We start from the raw sequence: 15,873 nt of genomic DNA, 5'->3' as shown, positions 1-15,873 counted from the left end.
GTCCTCCTGGCTCCAGGGCCGGTGCTCTACTCACTGCGCCACCTAGAAGCCCCCATGACTTTCAAGTATTCTTGATGAAAAACCAGAGTTGAATAGAAAATTTGACATTCAGATAGATACAAGAAGCAAGAGAGGCATGAGAAGGTAAACAGGGAAAAGAAATAAGGAACTTATCAAAGTTGAACTACTTACATTCCTACATGGAAAAGCAATAATTATAACTTATGAAACTTTTCTCAGTATCAGAACAGTTGAAGGGAACAGAAATATATATGTCTATATAGGAGGGTATATGGGTATATGAATACATATGTAAGTGTGTGTATATATGTGTACAGGTATATATAGAGGGCACAGGACCAGTTTAATAGGAAGGGATGATACTTAAAAGGTAAAATTAAGAGGTGAGAGAGGAATATAATGAGAGGAGATGGGGAGAGACAGAATGGGGTAAACTATCTCATATAGAAGACGCAAGGGAAAACTGTTACAATGGAGGGGAAGAACAGGAAGGCAAAAGGGAATGGCTTAGGGAAGGAATGACATACACACTAAATAGGGTATTTCACCCTACAGGAGAATAGGGGGGAAGGGGATGAGAGGGAGGATAATAGAAGGGAGGGCAGGCTGGGGGGGAGGGAAGTTGAAAGCACCCACTTTTAAAAAGGGACAGGATCAAAGTAGAGAATAGAACAAGTTGGGGGTGGGATAGGATGGAGGGAAATTTAGTCAGTCTTTCACAATATATCCACTAAGGAAATGTTTTGCATAGCTGCACATGTACAACCTATACTGAATTGCTTATCTTCCCAGTAAGGGAATATTGATAAAGATAGATATAGAAGATAAATAAATAATAATTATTATTTTACATGTAACTGGGAAATAAGATAAATAGGCACTGGGGCATAGAGATCCACTGTGCCCTACTGGAAAGTCAGTGGGGGAATGGGGGAGGATATAGGAGAGAGCAGATTGGGGGAGGGGATATTCAATGGTATCACTGTTTTGGGGTGGTAGGTAGGGAAAAAATGGGGAGAAAATTTGTAACTCAAAATCTTGTGGAAATGAATGATGTAAACTAAAAAATAAAAAAAGAGAAAGAAAAAAAAACTTGGACCCAGTCAAAAGGCTGCACCCAAGGACCTAGAAGGCCACACGTGGTCTTGAGGCCCCAGGTATCCCACCCCTGGGAATAGTAAGTCATAGGGTGAGATGAAATGATAAAAGATTACTATCAGATAGCAGAATTTCAGAGATCTTGAATGTAGAAATGTTCAAGGGTATGAGAATTCTTATAGGTAGTTTCAGGAACTGAATAGATCAATGAATTGGGAAGTCAGTGTATTTGAGTAGATTGAAAAATTGGGAAGATAGAGTAGTCAAGATATATGTTGAAGATTCTCTAGTATGAAAGTAGGAATTGGGTTTGAAAGTGAGACTAATTTGAACTATTGCAAAGTAAAATGTACTGTGTACAAAGTAATAGCAATATTGTAAGATGGTCAGTTGTGAATGACTTCACTATTCTCAGCAATACCTTGATATAAGACAGCTCTGAAGGACTTATGATAAAAAATGCTATGCATCCCCTGAGAAAGAACTGATGGTGACTGAATACTGACTGAAGCATATTTTTTTTACTTTATTTTTCTTGAGGGCTTTTTTTTTGTTTACATTTTCTTTCGAATATGACTATTATGGAAGTATTTTACATGACTATACATGTATAAACTGTATCAAAATACTTGCCTTCTCAATGGGGACTTGGAGGGTATAGGGGAATGGGGAGGTGGGTGAGAGGTAGGGAGAAAATTTGGAACTCAAAGTTTTAAAAATGAATTAAAAATTGATTTTACATGTAGCTGCGGAGAAATAAAATACTAAATACATTTTTTAAAATTGCAAAAGTAAAATGAGACTATGAGCCAGGTCCTGAACTCATTGAGAAAGGAAGCATATTGGTATTAGTGGCCACCCTGAAATGAACTGGGTGAGAAATTTTAATAGAATAAACTACAAGGGAGACAAGAGTGCTGAGTGATGTCTGTAGAGGGTCTAGAAGTTGTAATGGGGAGTAAGGAGTAATCTGAATTCCCTCATTGGAATCATTGAGTTGGAAATATGAAATAAGATAAAGCTACAGTAAGTGGTGAAAAGGATGGCCTGGAATTTAGTATCAAGGGACAGGAATGTGGAGAGGTCACAGTGAGTGCTAGTAGATGGAAGAAAGAGTGGGGAAAAAGAATGAAAGGGAATTTGTAGAATGAGACTTCTAAGGATCATAATGGAAGGAGCAGTCAAATCTGGAGTAAGACTTTGTGAGTATAGGGGTAGGTGGATGGGAATGAGGGAGTGGGACAGCAAGGTTTGGGGAATGATACCTTTTTCAGAGGCATGCCTCAAATTATATTACTTAGCATAAATAAATTCAATCCTGCCCCAACAGTACTTAGCACAACGTACTGCTCATGCCAGATGTTCAATAAATGTTTATGGACACAAGAGATGTTATATTACCCACTCATGTGATTGGGTAGAAAGGATAGAAGTCATACAACAGAGATTTTTATCAGAATAAAATAGAGCAATTAATTATTTCTGTGGAAAATTTATTCTCAACTCCTTTAAGTGAAAAATATCCAAAATTATTATTACTGTAATGCTACTGTATAGATAGATATTACTACATAGTTGGAGAAAAACTATCATATTGATAAAATAACCTATATAAATACAGATTATTATTACTGTATAGATGTTACCAAATGCAGTAAGATTACTGTATAGATTACTATACAGATATCTGTATAAATAAATAATAGATATCATTACTATACAAATAGATATGCTATACAAAGATATTATATAATCACTATATATACATATACATACATACATACACACATGCACACACATATACTACATAATTTACTCTCAAAATTACCTGAGAACTGGGAAACATTTACAGGAAACATATTTAAGTATCACAGAAAAGAGAACTAAATAAATTATAAAAACTTAAATATAAACAATAATACTGTTTCATATTGATTTAATAACATTTAAAAATGCATTTAAATAAAATTTAATTCAGCTCAGAGGATCAAACAAATCAAACAAATATCAAAGATAAATTAATACTAATAAATGTACTCACCTCTATCTCCATTGTTTCCTTTGGTGTCTTCTATTGAATCTAAACAATCAATAAGGACCTCTCCAGGTCTTGTTTTCATTTGTCTAAAATAAATTTAAAGTCCTTAAGTTTCCAGCACCAAAGGAAATATATTACAATCTTTTATCTAAAACTAATTCTATCATTTATGTTTTCATTTATTGGAACAAGCATATTTTGACTTTTAACTATGTACAAAATCCAAAATAAATCGATGACATATTCCTGGTCCTTCAGGAACTTAGAATTTAGTTAAGGAGGTAAGACATATACATGAAGTGATAATACAAGGCAGCATGTAATTACATGATAAAATGGTACAATGCCAGCTTAGCAGGATTTCACCTCTGTTTGGACCTATGCTATTTTAACATTAATATCTGAGGACAATCAGAAATTTACATTGAGTTCATGTTATATGAGGATTGGTTGAAAGAACAAGGGACATTTAGCTTGGAGAAAAGAAGACACAAGGGACATATGATAGCTGCTTTGAAATATCTGAAAGGCTGTGATGGAAAAGAAGGATGAGACTATTTTGGGCACCAGAAGACAGAGTCATGGGCAATGGGTAGAAGTTTCAAAGAAGTTCATTTAGGTTTGATATTATTAAAAACTTCCTAACAATTAAAGCTGCTCTAAAGGACAGCGGGCTGCCTTAGGAAGTATTAGATTTCCCCTTCATCGGAGGTCTCCAAAGAGAGAATGGATGGCCAATCATCAGGTATGTGATAGTGGGGATTCTTTTCAGATAGAGGTTGGACTAGGGTTGTCCCTGCAATCCCTTCCCATTCTCAAATTCAGTGACACAAAAAAGAGGAAGTAGGACATTCGTACCTTGAAAAATGAGTAGAATTTGAGGAATTGGAAGAGTACAATAAAGGAGAAGAGTAAAACTAAACAGAGGAGTTAGGAATGATCCAGATATGCTCAAGAGATTATGGGGAGAATATTAGCTGGACAGAGATTTCAGGTTAGGAAGTACTACTACAAGGTAAAGTTGGATAGTTTAGGGGATGTTAGATTATGGAGGGACTTCACCTATAGAATATGGATTTTATCCTGTTGATAATGGTCAATGGAAGACTTTGTGATAATTTATTGATAATTTGTGGTAATTTATTGAAAAAGTGCTTCCAGAAGATTAGTGTAGAAGGATTGAAATGGGGTGAGAAGGAAGCAGGAAGACCAGTTAAGAGGCTGTTGTAGTAGTCCAGCAGTGATTTGAGACTGTGGATAGGGTTTTATTGTTTGTTTGTTTGCTTGTTTTTTTTGTCTTCTCTCTAGGGTTTTGTGACACTAAATTGTCCTCGTTTTCTTTCTGTCTGATCTCTCTTTCTTGGTCTCCAGTGGGTATCCCCCAAGACTCTGTCTTTGGCTCTCTTTTTCTCCTTCAGTGACCTCAGCTTCCATGACTTCTGTTATCATTTCTATCCTAATAATTCTCATATCTACTTATCCAGTCCTAACCTCTCTCTTAATTTCCCGACTCCCATCTCCAACTGCCTATAGACATCTCAAAATGAATGTACTAAAGACATCCTAAACTCAACATGTCCAAAACCAAACTCATTATCTTTCTCCCACAAGCTCTCCCTCTTTTTTTCTAACTTTCCTATTATTATTATTATTTTGCTTTTTGGAGGGCAATTGGGGTTAAGTGACTTGTCCAAAGCCACACGGCTAGTTTTGTGTTAAGTGTCTGAGGTAGAATTTGAACTCAGGTCCTCCTGACTCCAGGGCCCGTGCTCTATTCACTGCGGCACCTAGCCGCCCCCTAACTTTCCTATCATTGTAAAGGGTACTACTCCTATTCTCCTAGCCACCCAGGGTTACAGCCTAGGTGTCATCCTCTCATCCCCTCCGCTGCTAAGAATTTTCTCCCTTTTTATCTCCACCAAATCCCACCTTCTAGTAGAAGCCTTTCTCCATTCCTCTTAATCCCAGCACTTTCCCTTTGTGTCTCCTATGAGAATGAATTCCTTGAGAGCGGCGACTCTTTTGCCTCCCCGCCCCCCCCCTTGGCACAGTGCCTGGCACACAGTAAGCGCTTAATAAATGCCTGTTGCCTGCCAAGATACTTCTACTATAGAAAACTAATAGATCTGAACAGCAAGGGTTGTGGTCGCCACTCCCTGCCCAGGGGGGTGGTCAGTAGGCGTCAGCCCCAGCCTGGGCAAGTCCGCAGCCTCCAGGGCAGTTCTGGCCTCTACCCGGGCAGTGGCTATGGTGGGGGGGGGGGGGGGAGGACGGGGGGAAAGGGGAGGCCTCGAACTGGACTTTCCGATGTGCCCTGCTCACCCCTTCCCCTCCGGGCCCTATGGGGCAGTGACGCCCCCCGCAAGCCGCAGACCACCGGGCCCTTTCGGGTGTCATCTGCTACTTACTGAGAGGTCACATCGAAGCGGACATCTCGGTCCTCCCAAAGAGCGTCTAGCACCGACATGGTAGCCTAGACCACGGGCGGGATTCTCGCACCGCTTCCCTTCGGCTCCCAGGCAACCGTCCCTTTCTGTCGCGGGTTCTACGGCGAGCGCCCGGAGTCAAGCTTCCGGAGAGATTGCGCCTGCGCCTTTCCTAACCCTCTCCTCCCACCCCCGCCCCTCTCTCCACTCCCTGCGGTAAGTTGGCTGCGTTGCAGTGGCGGCTGGCGCCTGGCTGCTTCTTCCTAGCTTTGCTGGTGCCTGCCACTGGGCTTGGAATTTGCTGTCTGGAAGCTTTTTGCTAACCCAAATCCAGCTATTTCTGCAACACTCGATAGTCCTGCAAGCTCCCGTCTACCTTAGACTGCCCTTCGCTCCGCAAATCCTTCGCTCTCTCCGCTCTATTAATTACCAGAAGCTCAAATCCCCTAGGACACCCGAGACTCTGATGACTTTATCCTGTCAGTAAGTCCGTCAACAAGCATTTATTAACCTCCGACTATGTGCCACGCACTGTGTTAAGCATATGTTAGGCACCTGCTATTTGCTAAACTCTAGGGGTGCAAAGGAAAGAAAAAGACAATCGCTTTCCTCAGGGAGCTCATAGACTAATGGAAAAGACAACATACAAGTCACTAAGTATAAATAAACGATACATACTATATCATTTGGGGAGAATCAATTGAAGGAGGCGCTAGCATTACGAAGAATGGGGCATCACAAGGAAGTAACACCCTCCCCTCCCCTTTATTCTGGCTTTAGACCAAACCAAAAAAGTTTTATATAAGTTTTTTTTTTTTTTAATTTAAAGAATTATCTAGTTCTTTACTTTTCTCCTTACTACCCAGGAGCCGCCTCACTTTCCCCAAAATATCATCCAAGCTCCTCAGTGAATTTGAGGAAAGAGTTAAAACGATTTATGTTTCAGGAAAAGCTCTCCTTTTCCCTTTTCTGCTACACCCTCTTTACAAAAGTCAGCTCTTAGCGTGGTGAAACTTGAAGCAAAACGGTTAAAAAGCTCTTTTTTCTCTCTCCCAGCCTCTTGGCAACATTGTCCTTCCTCTGTCTTATTCTTTCGTCCTCTCCCCCCAATAATCCCAAAAGTATTCCTTTCTACCAGAGCGCCTCTGTACTTGAAATTCCCACTGCTAGAGTAACTCTCATTTGGACCAAAACCTTCTCACCAAATTCCCATTCCTTCACACAGCAGGTTAGCTAACCTGTTAGCGATTTGTAATTACATTAACTGTGGATTCATTTATCAAATAATCAGGAAAAAAGATCCAGATAAATTTAACGAGGATGAAGTCGAGTTTATAGAATGGGGGGTGAGGGCGGGGGTATTGGGGGAGGCTGGAGTCAGGGTAGAGAAGTAAGTTGGCAGTCAGGAGGGCACATGAAGATCTTTCGGATTAGGGTTTGAATGATGCCCAAAACAGACTGAATCCTTCACTGTTATAGTGACCCCAAAATTAAGCTGGCTAAAGACTGTATGATTGAGACCTGTACAAGAACTGGTTCAGATCCAGGGACACAAAGTTTGATAATGCACCTAGTGGCTCAATGGAAACTAAGGTTTCTATTCCTTTCCTTAGTTAATCCTTTCTTGGAGGCAGCATGATACAGTGCAAAGGAGTCAGGATACTAGTCAGAGCATCTTGGTTCAGATATCAGCCTTGCCACTTGGCAAATCACTTAACTACTCTAAGCCTGTCTCTCCATCTGTAAAAGGAAGGCGTTATTTTAAGTGACCTCTATGATCCCTTCCAGCTCCAAATGGTGACATTTAAAAAGTTGGAGAGACATAATTTCTGGGTAATTAATCTTTTATGAATAATACTAGCATTTTATTAATAAAAGAGGTCAGTGGTACTCTCAAATGCCATAGGCCCTTGGTGGTGGGCTCACAACTAATATACCCTTGGAAAAGTGGGTGTTCCTGAGGGTAGCAATCAACTCTAATTCATTAACAATCAATGAGAAAACGAATATTACAATGAGATATAGGCTATATTACAATGAATGTCTTTATGTATGCTACACTGATCACCCAAATCTTGGTCAAGGACACATCAATTTCTATATCACTTGTCTGACAAAAGGGAAAATCCACATTTTCCTAGACCTGTCTGAGTAAACAATGAGCAGGAATTCACCCATTGCCTAAACTTAGAATTTCTTTTACTGTCTTTGATTAGATCTTAGCCATCCTTTGTAAATCTTTGAGAAAGATTTCCCACATTGGTTGATTTTTGGATGAGGAAATAGAAAAGGGAAAAAACCTTGGTCCTAATAAGTTGTTAAATACAACAGAGAATTTATCATTTCTCTTAAAATCTAGGATCCTATGATTGATGACTGATTATCTGGGATCTGGAATGAACTGAAGAAATGAAGAGGAAATAAATACAAATAATGAAGAATAATGCCTTTAGCCAAGAGATAAAGGTCAAGAGAACCTAGGATGAATCCAAGGATTAGGGGTACTTGCCTGAAGCCAACCTCCCCAGCAGGGATTATGATGATTTATGTTAATGACTTCATAACAAGAGTAAACAACTAAGAGGGACATCTAGATTACTGATGTTTGAATGACATTTGGGGAGGTGCTTAGAAATACTCTGCCATCTGTTTCCATTTTATGGGAGAGTTCATCCCATTGACATTCACAGTTATGATTACTATCTGTGTCTTTCTCTCCATGCTATTTCCCCCCATCTATGCTTTTATCTCTCCTTTCTCCCTTTTGCTCCTCACTAGAGTTTTGCTTTCAACTACCACCTTCCTCAGTCTGCCTTCTCTTCTATCAGCCTCCCCCTTTCCTTCCTCCTTTTCCCTCCTACTTCCTATAGAGTAAGTTAGATTTCTATATTTGATTGTTATTCCCTCTTTGAGCCAAATCTGATGAGAGTAAGGTTCAAATAATGCTCATCTCCCCCCCTCACCCCTTCTTTCCCTCTACTGTAATAGGTTTTTGTGCCTTTTCATGTGATGAAATTTACTCTTGTCTGCCCCCTCCTTTCCTCTTCTCACAGTACAATCCCTTTTTACCACTTTATTAGATTTTTATCATCACATCAAAGTCAATCTATACTCACACGCTCTGTCTATATATACTCCTTTTAAATGGTGTAATAACAATACAGTTCTCAAGAGTTACACATTATCTTTCCTTGTAGGGATGTAAACAGTTTGCCCCTATAAATATTATGTTGTTGTTTTTTCTTTCCTGTTTACCTTTTTATGCCTCTCTTGAGTCATGTATTTGAAGATCAAATTTTCTGTTGAACTCTGTTGTTTTCATCAGGAAGGTTTGGGAGTCCCCTATTTCATTGAATATCCATCTCCTCCCCTGAAAGATTATGCTCAATTTTGCTGGGTAGTTGATCCTTGGTTGTAATCCAAGTTCCTCTGCCTTACAGAATATCGTATTCCACTCCCTCTGATCTTTTAATGTAGAAGTTGCAAGGTCCTGCATAATCCTGGTTGTGATTCCATGATATTTAAATTATTTCTTTCTGGTTGCTTGCAGTATTTTCTCTGTGACCTGGTAATTTTGGAATTTGGGTACAATATTCCTTGGCCTTTTGAATTTGGGATCTCTTTTAGGAGATGATCAGTGGATTCTTTTGATGAGTATTTCACCTTCTAGTTCTAGGACCTCAGGGCAGTTTTCCTTGATGATTTCCTGAAAGATGCTGTCCAGACTAATTTTTTATCATGATTTTCAGGTAGACCAATCATTTTTAAATTGTCTGGATCTATTTTCCAGAGTTGTTTTGCCAATGAGGTATTTTATATTTTCTTCAAGTTTTTCATTCTTTTGTTTCTGTTTGACTGATTCTTGATATCTCATAGAGTCATTAGCTTCCAATTGCCCCATACTATTTTTTTAAACAAATTGTTTTCTTGTATTAGATTTTGTACCTCCTTTTCCATTTGGCCCATTTTACTTTTTAAGGAGTTTTTCTCTTCAGTGAATTTTTGTGCCTCCTTTTCCATTTGGTCAATTCTAATTTTTAAGGACTTGTTTTCTACAGTCAATTTTTGTCCTGCTTTTTCCAAGCTATTAATTCTCTCTTACATAACTCTCACTTCTTTTCCAAAATTTTCTTCTACCTCTCTTATTTGACTTTTAAAATCCTTCTTGAGCTCTTCCAAGAAGGCTTTTGGGCTTGAGACCAGTTCATATTCCTCTTTGAGGTTTCAGATGTGGGTATAATGACAATGTTGTTCTCTTCTGAATTTGTGCTGTGATCTTCCCTGTCTCCACAATAAGAATCTATGGTCATTGTCCATCTCTCCTTTTTGCTCATGGTGTTTGCCTAATTCCTGGCTTTTAGAATTAAGCTATCCTGCTAGAGTGCAGGGAGTGCTAACCCAAGGTTCTTGTGCTAGGAGCCCGGAACAAGGTGGCTGGCTGGCTGTGTGGGAGGTGCCTTTCCCATTAATCCCCCAAGTTTCCTGGGCTACAAGACTGCCACTCCATCTTTCCACTGGCTCAGATGTTCCAGGGTTTTTCCTAGGTGATATTTTCTGGGTTTTCAGAGGTCATAAGGGAGGTGAGAGCGACTTACTTCTTACTCTGCCATCTTGGCTCCCAGAAGCTGAGTTCTCTAATAAACATTTATTAAGCATTTATTATGTGCCAAGCACTGGAGATACAAAGGAGGGCAAGAGACAGACCCTGCCCTCAAGGAGCTTAGGATCTAATGGGAGAGATAATATGCAAATAACTATAGAGGATCTAACCAAACCCTGGAAGCTTATTCTCTGTCTTGCCACATCTTGGAGATCTCAGATCTGTTGAAGTACCCATTGGGGGCAAAATGGAAACTCTATATATCAAAGAAAAGTTTACAAATAGGGAGAAAAGGAGAGGGTATTCCCTAAAGAAATTAGATCTAGGTCTTTTTCTATTAAACTGACATGTTTAAATGTGTTGTATGGGATTCTGGGGGAAAATATTTTCTTAGGAAATGCAGATAATACTAAATTACTACTTTCATTCATTCTAACGACAATATAGTGAGAACTAAGATATATCTTTCCTTCATGTCTCCCATTTGGACATATGCTTGCCTAAAGGAAATGCTCCTTTGAAGGGAGATAGCGTTTAAAGGAGATCTCACCTGTGTTTTTAGAATCAGGAGACCCAGGGGCGGCTAGGTGGCACAGTGAATAGAGCACTGGCCCTGGAGTTGGGAGGACTGAGTTAAAATCGGGCCTCAGACACCTAACACTTACTAGCCATGTGACCTTGGGCAAGTCACTAAACCTCAATTGCCCTACCTTCCCCCTCCAAAAAGCTAAAAAAAAAAAAAGAATCAGGAGACCTAGGTTTTTACCCCAACTCTGACATTTGATTTGATAGCTGTGTTCCTATGAAGAAGTCTTTTATTCTTTCTGAGTCTTAGTACTTTCATCTGTAAATTGGGATTAAAACACACTGCACTTATTTACTTTGAATAGTTGTTGTTTTGAGGCCTTAGTCATTGACTTTCACTAGAAAGCCAAAAGATATAAGTAATCAAATTTTATTTTTCATTAATACAGAAGATAGAAGCAGTGTGATATATCAAACTGTAATCCTCAGATTCCTGGAGGTCCCTGAGACCTTTTCAGGGATTCTGTAATGTCAAAAGTATTTTTATAATTATACTAGGATATTATTTGCCTATTACAATATACCTCCCTCTGCCAACTACTTATCTCTATAAGGCCAGATTTTCTTCAACCAAAACAACACATTGAAATAGACTGAATTGAAAAGCAAATATGAGAATACAGCTGTCTTTCTACTAAGCTAGACATTAAAGAGAATTGGAAAAATATGTAAAACAATGTCATTTTCACTAAATTTTTGTTCATAAAAATATAGTCTTTTCATAAATATATTGATATTTAATGCAATTATTTTAAGTGAATTACTAAATATTTTTAAATGTATCAGTTTCATGTTCTCATATGGTAAATACTGGTAGGGGAAGCTAGGTGGAGCAGTGGATAGAGCCCCAGTCCTGGAGTCAGGAAGACATCTCCTTGAGTTCAAATCTGACCTCAAACACTTACTAGCTATGCAACTCTGGGTAAATCACTTAACACTATTTGATTCAGTTTCCTCATCTATAAAATGAACTGGAGTAGGAAATGGAAAACCACTCTAGTATCTTTGCCAAGAAAATACCAAAGTCATGAAGAGTTGGACACAACTGAACAACAACAATAAAATATTGATAAATATAACTCATATAAATTAAAAAAATCTTTGGACACCAATAATTTTTGAGTTTAAAGTAGTCTTGAGACCCATATACTTGAGAATGGCTCATACACTGCACTGCATAGTAGATAGTGGGGCCAGCCTTGAAGTCAGGGAGACTTGGGTTCTAGTACTTTGTCTGACATATACAAACTATATGATCATGGGCAAATCATTTAATGTCTCAGTGCCTTCAAACAACTTCTTAAAAATTGTTTTATTTTCAGTGAACAAGCATTTATTTTATTTCCTTCTCACCTCTCTGACTGAACCGATTTTTTAAAAGAGAGAAAAATCAAAGTTAGGCAAATCCTTAAGATTATAAATTAGAGATGAGGTGTTGGTCTGTATCACTGGAACTCGATGGAAAAAAATCACAGATGTGCCCCATTATAATAGCAATAATAATAGAAAAGAGTCAAAGAAAGCAACAGTTTATATATATATACATATATATATATATATATATATATATTCTTTTATTTATTTATTTATTTTTTAAGGCAGTGTGGTTTAGTGTGGAAAAAACACTGAGTTTGGAATTGTAGACCTGGGTACAAAGCCTAGGTCTTACATTTACTAGCTGGGACAACAAAGGCTTGACCTCTCTAAGCCTCATTTTCCTCATCTATAAATGGGTATAATAATGCTTGCATTAAATATCTCACAGAGTTGGTTTAATGCAGTGAGAATTAAATAAAATATTTTAATCTTAATTTCCTTTTGTTAATGTATCTGGAACTGGTAAAACTTGAATCAGTTGCATAAAAATTCTTCATCAGATCAAAGTAAAATGAACTCATTTAAAAGTAACTTTATTATAGCCATTAGAAACTTTTGTGTCTAATCAGTAGGTACAAAGCAAACTCTTTAAAGAAAAAAAATACACACACACACACATATATGCATGTATGTGTGTGTGTATGTAAATAGAGAGAGGGAGAGTGAGAGAGAGTTTAACCATAACAGGCATTTGCCTTGTTCTTTTACACTTCTTTTACAAAGAAGACAAAATATTCATTCAACTTTGCTGTTTGTTTTGGGTTTGTTTGTCATGAGTGTCTGAGTGATATTTATTGTTAAATGGATTAAAACGTAAAAAAAATCATTATGAAGTAATAGGAAATAAATAAAAAGTATTATTGAAAATCATTCAAAGAGGCGGCTGGGTGGCGTAGAAAACCGGCCCTTGAGTCAGGAGGACCTGAGTTCCACTAAGATACTTAACACTTACTAGCCATGTGACCTTGGGCAAGTCACTTAACCCCAGATGTCCTACCTTCTCCCTCCAAAAAAGCAAAAAAAAAAAATCATTCAACAAGTGATTTAACAAAAAGTTGAATGTGTGTAATATTTTGTTCTTTGAGTTAAACATCTTTTTTTCTTCTATTGCAGAACTAGAGAATCTACTTCAACACTTTAGTTTTCTGAAAAATAAAAAGAAATTTTAAATTCTGATATGAATACACATGTAACCTAGGGGTTCTTCCTATACTGATCTTACCGTTATTTCTACTACCCTTCCCCCAGCCCAACCCAATCCAATTACTCTTCCCTAAATTTTATCATACTGAATAAAGAGCAGATTAGCCCAGTGCACCAGACATTTGCTCCAGTAGTTTGGTGTCATTGTTAAAGGTTGGCAGCATATTTAAATATAAGTGAAAAATTTCTCTTCATTCCATGCAAATACTTGTAGGCCATACCAACATATGGCTACATAAGCCTTTTCTTTCTCTGTGCAATGATGGGAGAGAGAAAGAGGGTTTTCAATAGAGTTTCCAGAATGTGGCAAGTGGAAAGAAGTAACCTTAATTTGCTATAATTTCTGAAGAAACATTCAGTTGTAATTTCAATGGGATTTTCATTTATTTTGTATCATTCTCTTATTTTGCATCTGAGTAGACAGTCATCATTATTATAGATTACATAAACATATAACTATTTATATTATCACACTGTACCTCCATGGAAAAATACACAGGTCTTTATACATTCGTCTTCACTGTTAAAGCGATTTGCATTTCCATTACAGCCACCATACCAAAACTGAGCACAAGCATTTGCTTTCTTATCATAGTACCATTTTATAACGTATACACGGCATGATCCTTGATCTAAGTTTAACTGACATTGTGGATTCCATGTATTTTCTAAAACAAAAACAAAAAGGGGAATGGGGAATTCACCTATTAATAATCACATAGCATTAAAGACATTTTTATTATACATTTAGTGCTTATGAATAGAAAGAAAAAATCATATATAAGGAATAAAATCCTACAGAAATCCTTAGCATTTTAGAGAGTAGAAGCAAATAAAAATGCACTTGCTCTGTATTCACTTGAATCTCCCTTGTGTTTGATTTTGTTTTCAGTAGGAGCTGATCCACATTCGTGGAGGGAGCTTTCTCATTGAGTTCCCCGAACCAATAAAATCATAGCTCTGAACAAAATAAAAAAATTCCCATGATATTAAAGTACTCAAATCGTTGGGTATTTATTTTTTTCAGTTGTTGTTTGCTATTATAAATAAGGCAAGCAAATCTTCTTTCTGTACAAGCAAGTTTTTTTTTCATTTTTTTTTAGGATAAAATCTTAAAATGGAATTATTTGGTCAAAATTTATGCTCAATTTATACCTATGCATTGCCATATTATTCTTTAAAATGTTGGCACAAGTCTGCAGTCCCACCAAAAATACATTAAGAATGACTTTCCTTGAAGCATTAACATTCAATTTTATAATTTTTTCCTATTTTTGATATTTCTAGTGGGTGGAAGGTGGTATATGAAGACTGTCTTGATTTGCATTAAGTAATTTAAGGAACTTTCCCTAAGATTGCCAATAATCTCTTAAAAAAACCCCAAAATCCTTTCCCCCCAATTAACAAGCATTTATTTTTTCCTTTCTTCTTCCCTATCCTCCAAATTGAAAAGAAAACAATAACACAGCCCTTGTAACAAATATTCACAGTCAAGCAAAAGAGATTCCTTCATTTGTTATGACAAAAAAATGCATGTGTTATTTTGTATCTTCAAGAGGTGGGTATCATCCTTTATCATCAGCCCTCTGGAATCATGGTTGATCATTACATTGATTTTTTAGTGCAAACCTTCACTTTGTTTTATTTATTTATTTATTTATTTGCCTTTTGGAGGGCAATTGGGGTTAAGTAATTTGCCCAAGGTTACACGGTTAGTCTTTTTGTGTGGGTGTTAAGTGTCTGAGGCCAGAACCGAACTGGGGTCCTCCTGACTCCGGGGCCGGCACTTTACTCACTGTGCCACCTAGCCGCTCCTCTTTGTTTTATTTTTTAATTAAAAATTTTCAATTAATAAAAATTCACCACCCCCTCTCACTTTCTTCACCCTCCCAAATGAAAAAGAAAGAAAAACAAAACTATTGTAATAAACATGCATAGTCAAAGAAAACAAATTACCTCATTGGAGATATAAATGGATATATATATATAAACACTCATACATATATATATATATACATAGACAGACATACATGTATATGTATATATTCATATCCATATTCATTTCAGTCTGCTCCCTGAGTCCATCATTTTTCTGTTAGGATGTGGGTATTCCTGACAAAGCGTTTTCTTCAATTCCTTACTCTCTCATGCCCCATATCCAATCTGGAGCTAAGTACTGTCCATTCTACCTTTATAACATCTCTCATATACTCTTTTCTCTCTTTTAATGCTGCCATCACCATAGTGGATCCATCACTTCACACCTGTCTTATTGCAATAGCCTGTTGGTTGATCTCCTTGTCACAAGACTCCCCACTCCCATCCATCTTTCACTCAGCTGCCAAAGACATCTTCCTAAAGCACAGGTCTGACTATGCTACCTACCCTATTAAATAAAATGCAATGTCTCTTCCTCACCTACAGGATTGAATATAAAGTTCTCTGGTTTTTAAAGTCTTTCACAACTTGACTCCTACCTACCTTTCCAGACTCCTTACATCTTAATCCCCTCAATTTACTCTGAG

The 15,873-nt window shown here is 37.5% G+C and overlaps 2 protein-coding genes across 2 annotated transcripts in view; both read right to left on the bottom strand.

Moving 5' to 3' along the window:
* LOC138154794 (kelch-like protein 41) overlaps positions 1-5,745 on the bottom strand; it is a 50,047-nt gene extending 44,302 nt beyond the window's left edge. Inside the window, exons 1-2 of the mRNA XM_069079782.1 lie at positions 5,566-5,745; positions 3,161-3,243 (exon numbers count right to left, since the gene is read on the bottom strand). Of these exons, the coding sequence (XP_068935883.1) occupies positions 3,161-3,243; positions 5,566-5,624 (142 nt within the window). The 5' untranslated portion in view covers positions 5,625-5,745. The remainder of the gene's footprint in view (positions 1-3,160; positions 3,244-5,565) is intronic.
* Positions 5,746-13,530: 7,785 nt separating this feature from the next.
* Positions 13,531-15,873, bottom strand: part of LOC138154906 (collagen alpha-1(XXVIII) chain-like) — a 59,098-nt gene continuing 56,755 nt past the window's right edge. Inside the window, 1 exon segment of the mRNA XM_069079899.1 lies at positions 13,531-14,016. Coding sequence (XP_068936000.1) covers positions 13,817-14,016 — 200 coding nt within the window. The 3' untranslated portion in view covers positions 13,531-13,816.

This window comes from Petaurus breviceps, unplaced genomic scaffold, assembly GCF_028583685.1.
Source record: "Petaurus breviceps papuanus isolate PSGF00001 unplaced genomic scaffold, PetGlider_PUasm1.0 91133, whole genome shotgun sequence".
Lineage (NCBI taxonomy): Eukaryota > Metazoa > Chordata > Mammalia > Diprotodontia > Petauridae > Petaurus > Petaurus breviceps.
Note: the sequence above shows the minus strand (reverse complement) of the source record. Positions and strands in the feature narration are given on the sequence as shown.